General features: G+C 41.9%; 1 protein-coding gene across 6 annotated transcripts in view; it reads left to right on the top strand.

Annotated features, from left to right (window-relative positions):
* Positions 1 to 12,181, top strand: part of FMN1 (formin 1) — a 294,798-nt gene that overhangs the window by 130,386 nt on the left and 152,231 nt on the right. For all 6 annotated transcript variants that reach the window (XM_088456500.1, XM_088456499.1, XM_088456502.1 and 3 more), the window contains one exon: positions 2,686 to 2,747. In XM_088456500.1, coding sequence (XP_088312626.1) covers positions 2,686 to 2,747 — 62 coding nt within the window. The remainder of the gene's footprint in view (positions 1 to 2,685; positions 2,748 to 12,181) is intronic.

Genomic DNA, 12,181 nt, shown 5'->3' with positions numbered 1-12,181 from the left:
CACTTTTATGTCGGAAACGACCAGCGATGCGCACTCCCGCTGGTCGTTTCCGACATTGTCCATCGCCTGAACATACAGCACAATCTAACGATAACAACAGATTGGCATGTTCAGGAATGATGGACAGTGCCTGCACTGAACGACTGATCGTTCAGTGCAGACACTATAGGGGATCAGGAACGACGGTACGATTACGATGTCGTAATCATACTGTCTTTCCTGATCGCCTAGTGTGTACGCACCTTAACAGTCCTGGTTTTAGTGATTTCCATGCCTGAGCACAGGTGGTTAAATCAAAATAACTGCAGTACTAATTAACACACTTGTGCTCAAGTATAGCTATCCTTAAAACCTGGACTGTTAGTGTACCTTGAGGACCGTGGTTGGGAACCCCTGCTCTAGATAATCGAGATGATTAAACCTGTGGCTTACAATTAATCATCCAGATAAGATGGGAGTAGTAGCATAACACAGAGATGTAGCTGACACCCTTTTCTATTTGAAGCAACTCCTTCTGCAAACATGATCATGAAGAAACTGAGTTATATTCTGAGCCATGGACTATAACCTGCGTCACTCATCTGGCTTGTGATGCTGTATGCATTACCTGCTAATGATCAGCTTATCGGACTGCTGAGCCTAAAATTACAATTTTATATTTGATATGAAAAAAATAAATAACAGCAAAACATTTACCAATGTACAGGCGTAACGATCATGATACTAATATTTAATGCATAATGATCTAACCACACATTGTTAAAAAGTTCTAATTTCTACTGTCCTACTGTAACGAGCAACAAATTGTAAGTAGTTTGGCGTGCAATACTGTGACTGGCCAATTGGAGAAGTCTTATATAAATTGTACTTTCATATAGTACGATAAGTAATCATAACCCCCCAGTGTGCTTAATATCTTGTACTGTACCTTTTTTTACAGCACAGTAACCTGCTTTTATAGAGTCGGTGTATAATAATGTATGCAGGTATCTGGGACGCCTTGCGGCAATACCATGACACTTTTCAAATTCAGTCTTGTGCGTTTTGGACAATAATGGAGACACGAAGCTGCTGGGATTTGGGGTTGATCCGTAATGGATCCCCATGTGTAAAATGTAGCTATGGGCCTGATTCGCAGATGAACACAATGACAATATTATCGCAGTTGATCATCGGCAAACTGCGCACGCGGCTAAGTCACAATGTGCATGTGTTTAAATACATTACCGTAGTTTCTCGCAGTGACATTTTACTCGCAGTGTGGTTGACAGTCAGAGAGCATTTGTAACGGGAAGTGGCGGCAAAGAGCGCAAAGGTGTCCTGTCCATTTTTTCGTGGTAAGTCACAGCCTGCGTCTGCGATTTCTCCATATGCATTGAAAGTGCCACTGGCGACTCGATTCCCGCGGCCATAGGGTTACTCCGGACTGCGATAATCGAATGATCTGCGACCAATGCTGCCTCTTGTACACAGATGCTTGGATTTTTAAAGGCGTCTCAGAAAAAATCCCCGCGGCTGCGACATTTACAGCAGCTGTGTACACGGATACAGCAGCGGTGGTGACATTAATGTACCTCTGCATCAGAGCCCATGTGTATAGCAGTAGTACTGTATGTGTTAATAAGTTGAAAAAAAAAAGTGTTTGTTAGTAATTACATTTTATTATTTTTATTGGAACTTTTTTCCCTCCCTGTAATGAGACTGCCTGTAATTATACCCATTTACATATATCTTGGAGATGTGCCTAGCCCAGTGGTTCCCAATCTTTTTTTAATCACGGCGCCTTAGTACATCAGCATTGTTTTCACGGCACCCCTAAGCCAAAGTTGTTTGTTGAGAAATTCAGAAAAAAATGCAGTGAAGTAAATGAAGTAAATTGAAGAACTTACCTGTAATCCTTAGGGTCAGTTATGTAGTGGGTGACAGGATTGCGCTTCTGCTTGTCAACATATTTACATTACATTGATCACAAAGAATTTGGTGCTGGACCACCAACCTGAGGCACCCCTGCAAGTGTCCCGAGGCACCCCAGGGTGCCGCAGCTCACAGTTTGGGAACCACTGGCCTAGCCATTATACAGCACGTGGCCACTTACATGTCTCCCTTCTCATCCCAAATAGCTACATTTTGTATATGCATTGTGTACTCTTTTAAAAGATAATTCATTATTGTTCTTTTTAATGATTTTGCCCACTCAAGATTTCAGCCACCAGAGACCGCTTCGGGTTATCTCATTATAGGTATCCCCTGCTTTCTTTTTGTGCACTTGTAATATGCGTTCTATCTCCTCACTGTTATTGCATAATCCCCTCTTGCGGATTACTCTGTGTTGTAGGATTCCACCCTGGATTTGAGGAAATATCATTTTGCTTAATAACAGATTAGAGGGATTAATGCAGTTTTACTATTGAGTCCAGGCAAATTTTATGTTCTAATTCTAAAGGAAGAGTCTATTGCGGATTATGTTTGTATTTTATTACTATTATTTTCTGTAAAGCTTGTAAATAGAGAAGGGCATCTTGTGGTCATATAGAAATGGTGCCTTGATACACAGAGGGTTACTGTGAAAGCACTGACCCTTATATGAAATTGTTGTTTTTGGTTTAGTTTTTATTTCACATGTCAATGAAACTGGGGACTGATTGATTGGATTTGGGTGTAAATCTTTGAAATCTTATTTTTCAGAATATCAAGCTGCAATATTGCATCAGAAGAGGAATCACAAGGAGGAGGTGGAAAATCTGAAGGTATTTTTTATCTCGATCCACAGTTTGTAATTCAACAGAAGCATTATCTGTGTATACCACCGGAGGGCAGTATTACTCTCTACCTAAGCCTATTATTTATGCAATTGTTGGAATTCATTTAAGAAGTCATCTTAAGTAGTATAATAACCACTCAACTTAAACTGCTAGTTGATTGGTGTAGAGTTCTATGCTTCCATTTTAAAGATCATACGTTCCTTGGTGATATAACAGCCTTGACAGATATAGGACCATGATTAGTAAAAAGTAGTTAATGATTTTGTGTCTGGTCCATGAGCCATTCCTTCCTATAGAGTACATGGAAGCTCAACACTGACCGGTTATCACTACATTTATGTCACTTAGCATTCTTCTTTGTGGTATTAATCAATGATGTTTTTTTAAAAACGAGGTACAGTAAATTCAGTATATTTGAGACATGAGATTTTTATCGAAAGCTTTCAGGCGATTTCTGTGGTACAGTTAAGTCTAAAGTTGTGTAACTTTATACCCTGTAATATCGCATCTCTTGTGGACTCTAAATGAGCACTGCACCACCAAATAATCCAGTCAAAACTGATTGTCAAACTGTTATGCTTGCCTGTAAATCTGATTGGTAGGTCACTGTTAGCTGCTTGTTTTGATAAAGTTGGGCTGCTGAAAATGAACTGGCCCGTTATATAATAATAAAGTGCGTGAAACTATCTTACAAACTTTTTTTTTTTTATGGGGATTTAATCCATTTTATCACTACTCCTTCCTTTTTTTTTTTTTTTTTTTGTAATAAATTCTCTCTTTTTAACAAAGCATTAGGCATTTCCAAAAATAAACATGACATTTCAAGGGAATACCAAAAGTACAAAATATATTCAGTAATTGGTTGTCGTAATAAAATGTCGTACGACCATTTTTGTGTATGATTGTTCAATTATCACCAGTATTCATTAACTATAAGAAAAAAGGGAGGGCTTGGGGGGGCGACAAGCAACAGTAGTGTCCTGCTATATCTTTGCTGATCGCGCTACAAAAGTGCGCACGCATTGCACCACGCAATTACCCACAGCAGCATGCGCTACGTTATTCTATGGCGTGCACTGTGATTGCACAATGTATTCCTATGGTGTCGCGGGTGTGCGGACACAGTGTGCGTATCCGCTCCTGGGCACACGCCTTGCACGATGCTGCGTACGCAGGAAAGATGTAATGGGACACATCTGTATCTCAAGTATTGTATGTATATAGAAGGAAACACAACACAGGACTCTAGGCCTGATTCAGCACGGATCGCAATTGCGGTTGCAGCTGAGTAATCGCACGCAATGAAGCTGTGAAAATACACTGTCTGCCACGCTCTGGAGGAGAGCTAAGGAGGAGAGCTGCAATATATCCCAATTAAATATACAGATATAGAGCTGGTCGGGAGAGATACTTTTTTCAGTACACAAAGGAACTGATTTGCGCCTTGGACTCTTTGCTGTTATATATATATATATATCTATCTATCTATCTCACTATATATATCACTGAACTGGCACTCATCCTTCCAAACGAATGGGCCTGGGTGCACTACCAGAAAAAATAGATGCATATACCAACTTGTACGGAGGCACTCCAGGACTTGCACTAACACAATAGAGATGAGCAGAGCTTTGCAAAGCTCTGCTCATCTCTATTGTGTTAGTGCAAGTCCTGTGTTTTGTTAGTGCAAGTCCTGGAGCGTCTCTGTACAAGTTGATGCGTGTGTATATATATATATATATATATATATATATGTGTGTGTGTATACGGGAGGCAATCGGGAAGCCCGGCAGCCGGCTTCCCGACTGCCATTTCCCGGCAAGGGTGAAATGCCGGGCGTCTAGATGTAGACGCCCGCATTTCCCCGACGCTGGGAGACCGGTGCCCGGCATCCCGATCATAGGGATGCCGGGCGCCGAGAGCGGAGGGTTAGGTTTAGGGCTCCCGGGGGGGACTTAGGGTTAGGCACCCCCCCGGGGGTCTTAGGTTTAGGCAGTTGGGAAGGGGGTGGTTAGGGTTAGGCACTTAGAGGGGGGATTAGGGTTAGGCACTTAGAGGGGGGAAGTTAGGGTTAGGCACCCCTAAGGAGGGTTAGGGGGGTTAGGTTAGTAAATACTTACATATCCACGATCGGGATTTCCAGCGCTGTCGGGCTTCCGCTGCGTCGCACTCTGCTCCTGTCAGGCTGCCGCTGACGGGAATCGAACTGCCGGCCATGCGGCCGGTGGTATTTCATACCAATTCCGTGTATACATACATACACCATCTACCTACCAACAACTTGGTGTGCAGTCGCACTCTGAACGCACAAGGCCTTTGGCATACATATATAAATCGCCCAAGGTGTGCGTATATCAGCATGCAACCGCATACCCAAGAGTGGTAGATCTACTGTATAAAATGGTCCCTGTTGTAACAAAATTGTTCTATGTGGAGAATGATGTATGGTGACTGATACAGAATAGGAGATAAAAATAATTCAAAATAGGGTGTTTCATTTGAGTTTATTTTTAATGAATAAACATTTAACTGGATAACCGTGTAAGTGAATAAAACAAATGAACATTTAGAATAGGCTGTTTAAACCCTTAAACATTAATGCCTACTGTCACTTTAAGAGTGGTTTCAGGTCCATTTGAGTTATGAAGTAATTTTGGCATTTGTTTAATTTTTTTCTGATCAGAAATGTGTATTTCAATGAAGCAGTGATGTGCTGTTTTCTGTGAGCAGTGTATCTGTGAGAGATGTTCTTGTTTACACTTGTGGAGCGATACAGCTGTGGCTTGGTGATGAGGATTTAATAGTAGTAGGAAGGTAGAGCAGGCATTAGGTGTACATACATACATCATACATACTGTGTGTGTGTGTGTAAGATAATGGTGTATTCTATAGCCAGGTCAGGGTTTTACTTTTCTGACCGTGCTGGCAATGCTTGAAGTTATGTCAGCAATGGGAAACTGTCCTCTGAATCTAAGGTACCTGTGGACGGAATATGTAATACTACTGACTTAATTCTGACCATAACTTAGAATTTAGGCTTGTCCTCATGAACTAAAGACTTTGCTTAGTAGAATTGCAATCATTCTGTGTCTGTTCTCTACTTCAGTAAATCCACAGCTTTCTGGAAAACTGGATGGTTAACCAATTATCTTTAGGAATTGATATCTCTTATCTTTTCAGATTAAGGGGCATCATTTTTCTGTAAGATTCAATGGTGTATAGGCACAGAATAGATTAAATTGCTTCTGTGAAACATAGTCCTAGAAAAAGGGCACATCTGTGCGCGCCCAAAAAGGGGGAGTGACCAAGAAAAGAGCTGCGCGTCTTTAAGATGCGTCCCCTTTTCGTCACTCTTGGGGGCATGCTCGGCACTTACGGACTGCCCCCAAGCGCTGCTGTCAGTGTGAATGGATGCTGGGCGCATGCGCTGGGCATCCATTCACTGGCTGTGAACGCTACACTGCAGTTTTCCCCACGGGGCACTACGCGGAGGGCAGGGTGATTTTTGCCCTTTAGAAATAGGGCAGGGCACTGTGCCCCGCTAAAACAGCCTAGTGGGAACTCTACATGGAAGATGCCACAGTGTTATAATGTTTATGTTTCTGTCATTTAATGAATGGCTTGTTCAGCCATCTACTTCCGTGCCACAATATCATGGCAGCACCCCCCCCCCCCCACAACCCAAGCAATCTCAACTGGCACCAGGGGCAAGTGTCATCCTGGCCAATGGTAGTTCTGGTCCTGCCCCACTTTGTCATTGACCTTGGTTAATGTCTATATAACAGAGGCTCATCCCTTCCCAGCTACACATCCAGTTTCTACCTATATGCATTTGACAACCAGTCACTGCAGGGAACATCGTTATCTGACAGTAGGGAATTTGGACAGTTCTGACGGGTGCTGATATACTGCAAAAAATGTGATTACTGCTTTAATGGGGTTTTTTTGTTCATTTTTCTTTTCTTCTTCTAAACCGAGTTTCATACAAATGGGAATGCAATTTAAAATTGTTAGCAGATTACTTCACCAAGCAGTGATGTTAATGTTCTAGACTCTCAAGCAACGTGGAAGCGACTTTGATTGAACACATCTAACAAGGGAAAGTTCTAATAAGCGGAGCAATCATCCTGCACTCCAAACAGCCGTGTGCGCGGATTGCGTGTGACCCTGCGTGTCGGTTCAGGGACACGAGGATCTGTGTTTTTTTGTTTAACTTGTCTTCTTTCATATCTGAAGCACCGCCTTAGGCAGATATTATTTGATTTCACCCCCCTCTCTGAAAATTTCTATTTTAATGATACTTTTAAGATAAAGCAGATGCCTTTCACAATATTACAGTTGTAGTTTTGATTCAGAGTCATTGTGAAATAATTGCAGCTATCAGATGGGATAGAGCATGAGACATCTGTAGATAGTGGCCAGTCTTCAGTGGTACCTTCTGCTGTTTGTCCAGCCTTCCTTCCCACCGAGCCTGTCAGGGCACAACACATTTATACATTCTAAAAGGCTGAAATTAAGAGCTATGCCTTTTTGTTAACATCATTATGCACCTAGGTGTCCTTGCGATAAGTGTCATTTCTTATTGCGGCAGTAATGTACGTTTCACCACGATGTGACCATTTGATCGCCGTACAGCTGGGAGTTACTCAAATGCTACAACACTGAAATCTATCTTGAGTGATAAGGGTTAATGATCACACACTGGAGGTTCCTGGTCTACTCTATGCTCGTTGTGCCTTGCCTGATCTATGTGTCCACCTGGAACATAGGTTTCTGCTTCTAGTTCCACTGCTAATTGGATACAAATAAAGTATTAGTTCTAGAGAATATTTAACACCAACAATATTTATTTGCTGGAGGGCTGAACAATAACCAGTTTCACTTCTAATGCTGGGTGTACGCTGTACAATATATAGTGCGTGCAGCTGACGAACAATATACCATTCAGTGGATCTGCCGGTGTGTATACACAATATACAGTATACGTCTTCATTCACAGATATATCTTGTTGGTCGTGCAGCACAGCAGGTGCGATGTATCGTGTACATCTGCTTGTACGGACGACTGACCCATATGCTGGGCACAGGAACCGCTATACCCTCTGGCCAGACTTGTTGGTCGGGCTACAGAGGTAATTATCTTTATGTGGTGGCAGACAATAAAAAAAACCCTTAGATAAATCAACCCCAATCAAGAATTTGATGTTGGAATGTGAACAGCTCACAAAGTGCCCAGAGAGGTTCAGCAGCAATGAGTTTAATCTATTAATATTTTTGTTAATACTACTTTACATGTTCAATGGAAGTTTGGAGAATACCAAACTTAGTATATACAAATGTTTCAGTTGTTGCCGACACAAGTTAGTCCATCAGCAGTAGGTAACCTGGGAAACGCATAGTGTGTAGCACTGATTGGGATCACAGCATAGTTACTTAAACAGGGACTATGCTTTATTATACTTTGCCATTTGGTGTGATGCCCATTTTCTAATCATGCTAAGTAGTTCGCCATACTGCCATTTTTTAAAAAAAAAATTACTTTGTAAATAAGATTATTACCTAGCCACAGTTACCATTATTTTATCCTAAACTGATGGACTTGCATGTTTTCATATGTTAGTGGGCCTGATTCAGTATGGATCCCAATTGTGATCGCAGCTGTGTAATCACATGCAATGAAGCTGCAAAAATATGGTAATGCTAATCGCACGCAGTGAGTACTCAAGCTGTGTATGCAATCGCAGTGGCTAATTTATGCACACCCATTCAACAGCATTCATATGGACAGACACGCCAGCGTTTCTCCAACCACTCCCCGTCCCCACCCCCAAACACTCACTGCCTGTCACACACTCTGCGATGGATTCCTGTCTGTGTGCATAATAGCAGTGTAATTGCAGCGTAAGCACAGTGAATGATCAATCGGCCAATCTGCGTACGTAATCCCGACCACCGGTTTACCGACTGCCTAATCCCGGCAAGTGTCTAATGACAGGCGTTGAAATCCTGACACCTGTCATTAGACCTACGCTGCGAGCCCGACACCCGGCTTACCGATCGAAGGTAAGCCGGGTGCGGACAGCCGCGCAGGGGGTGGAGGGTTACGGTATGGGCTCCTGGGGGGGACTTGGGGTTAGGCTAGGGGGAGGTTAGAGTTAGGCACCCCCCCTGGGAGGTTAGGGTTAGGCAGCAGGGAAGAGGGGGTTGGGGTTAGGCACTTGGGGGGGTTTAGGGTTAGGCACCCCTAATGGAGGGTTAGGGAGTAGAATTATGTTGGTTTATACTTACCTTTGGACGTTTGGGATCTTCACCCCGGCTGGGATTCAGCTGTCGGGGTTTGATACTGATTCCGTGGGAGCTGCATGTGGGTGACTGATGTGAAATGCAGCACCCTTGACCAGGGGCTAGTTGATGTTAAACTACATTTAAATAATTACCCCTATATTTCCCTATACTGCTTCATGTATTCTAACTTATTTAGCAGTGACTCTCATAGCTGGTAATGGTGGTCATGCCATCTGCAGAATCACAGCCAGTATTGGCTCGCTGTGTATAGCGTAAAGCATATGTGATAATTATCCTATCAAAATAGGATTATTGAGATATTTGTAAATGCGTTGGAAGATGTCCACAGGTGACCCCTATTCACGTTGGTTGGTTGGGTGTGTGCTTATTTTCCAACAACATGCATAGGGTCCAAAGTTGCAACATTTGGCCTAAAGGGCTGAAAGTTTGGCCAAATTAAACATTCATTATTTAAAAAAAAAAAAATGTTTTCCTTGTAACCAATTTTAGGATATTTTCTGCAATAGGCATATTGCACATCGCACTTGGCGTGGATTCAAAAGTCCTATAGGGAGATTTAATACCAGGTGATGTAGGTGTTGTGCCTTGGAATAGTCATGGAGTGTACTATGCAGCCTTCCATCTTTACTGATTTTCCTGCATTCCTCTATGGACTGTAAAGGAAAATCGACAAAGATTTCTTACCATAAACAACTGTAAGGTGCACAGTTGGACATGGTGGTGTTGTCCGGCAGCAGATTTCTGATCATTGAATAAACTACATAGATTGTTCATTTACTTCTAAGCTATTGATAAATAGGTACTATATCCTAAGCAATAGGTTCTTATGATTGTGCGGCTGTGACACTTGCTAGTAACAAAGGTTTCACACCAGAATACTTTTGTGTGTTTGATCTCTCAGCCCTCTAATCGTTTGTTGATTCGTATCTTGGCTCTAGTTTGTGAACTGAGACTTGATGAAAGCTATGAGAGACTGGCGTGCTTTATATCTTTCACAGTTTGCATGTTTAATGGTGGTTGGCTGTAGATTTAGTTTAGATTCCTATGGTTTTAATGATGCTTGGAACATCACAATGGATTTCTCGATAACGTTTCTGTATGCAGTCCAGAAAGCAACTTCTGAACAAATCTGCAATAGGTTTGGGGTGCATTTTCCACTGGTGTTCCTGCCTCCATCCATACAGTGGTAACAAATGTTGTTTTCTTGATAAAAAGCATTCCTGAGAAGTACTTCATTATCTGCTTTATTTTCAGCCAGCTGTGAGCCGATATAATCTTTTCATTTACCCTGTTCTTGCTCGTATAGGCTTACAGTCTGCTTTATAATGCTTGGAATACATGGGGAAAATTCAATTTCTGAATTTTCAAATAACAATTGCTGAAAGATCTGTATTGTAGGGAGGGTTAGGTTTAGGCACTAGGGGGGTATGTTAGGTTTAGGGTGAGTGGAGGGTTAGGGGTAGTATACTTACCGACAGGTGTTAATATCCTAACCCTGTCTGGATGCCGACATTGGTATTCTGACCTCCAGGATCCCGGACACCAGCATTCCATACCCAACCCATATATTATATATATATGTGTGTGTGTATATGTAACATCTCACACACACACACACGGTTCCTTCATTGCCTAATTATAATCAAACTCACAGTTGAGACATTTTGTTTTGGTTTGAATTAGGATGTCCTGTTCTAATAAACTTGTTTTTGTGTGTGTTTAAGGAAAAGACTTGGGTAGAAGTAGTAAAGATAGAAGCTTAAGAAAAATACATTTTGCAGAAAGACTTCTCTCCTGGTAGCAGCACTGCAATTTGGCAGGCCTTTAGTTTCTTTTTGAAGTGTCTTGTGGGTCATTGGATGTAATTGTTCGATTTAAGAAATCTTTTTTTTTAATTTTTAATATTTTCTTTATTGAAGCATCAAGAAAATACAATAAATACGTTCAAATGTGAATCAAATAATAAACAAAAAGAAAGAATGAATCAGAGTCCATAACAATATCCTATGATTAAAAGAAACACAATTACAATTTCACTTTCACTGTGCAGAAAGAAAGATACATAGTGTGGAGGGAGCCTGGAACCGAGTCAAATAACATTTGTCCTTTAAAAGGATATCTGGGTATCTTAAAGAATGTAAGAAATATTTGTAATGAATGCAGAATGGAATCCCTTCTCTTCCTGGAGTGCCTGTGGTGTCCTTCAGTGCTGCAGAGGTGAAGGCCCGTGCATATCTCACTCAGGGGCCCATTTATTAATGATTGCATTTGCAATGTGATCTGGGCCTGGTATTACCACCCATGACCACATTGCAATATGCAGTCATAGCACAGGAATGTATCATCAGGCACCCAGAGTGCTGTCGGGGCTATTGGGCATGTGCAGTCTCACTGACTGTACATGCGTGGCCGCCATTGCCTGGAACCCTCTTCTGGGAAGTTTTGCGATGTGTAGCCCATTGGCTACAGTGGGAAGATGACGTTGGCTGCGGGGGCCAATCTATGGAATACATTGCTTTCTGGAAGTTGGTAAATCTGGCAGATGCGACTGCCAGGAGGAATAGAGGGATCACAGCAGGTATTGGCGATATCTGCTGCGGTCCCTCCTTCATACATATGGGTGATACCAAAGATTAGTAGTTACTCGCCGAAAACACCCGCAAATATTTAATGAAAAATGGGCTCCTATATGGTCCCAGGTACTTGAACCTGTGCTTCCTTGTTTTATAGTTCCTGGATGGGCTCTGGTTAAGCGTCCTCTAACCTCCGCTTCTGTGACCCCCTCTTTGGCGTGTGTGTCATTTTCTAGCAAATTTTGTTCTGGAGCTGATTAATATTTTGACCTCTATAAGCATATTGTATGTTTACACAACACATTGCAGAGCAGGAATATGTATAGTAATTGACATAATGCTTTTGGTAAATCTTCTTCACAAGGAAAAAATGTAACTGGAGCACATCCCATAGACAGGCATCACTAAGATAATGGTTATGGAAGTTGTTGCAGTCCCAGCAAATGGCTTATTTGTATATCTGGTAAATAGACCTGCTATGCTAGTCTATCATTTCTATTTTATTAATGTGTGCCCTCCATCAGTGATGAATAACCTTAA

Source organism: Taudactylus pleione, unplaced genomic scaffold, assembly GCF_031769625.1.
Source record: "Taudactylus pleione unplaced genomic scaffold, aTauple2 ptg000707l, whole genome shotgun sequence".
Classification (NCBI taxonomy): Eukaryota; Metazoa; Chordata; class Amphibia; order Anura; family Myobatrachidae; genus Taudactylus; species Taudactylus pleione.
Note: the sequence above shows the minus strand (reverse complement) of the source record. Positions and strands in the feature narration are given on the sequence as shown.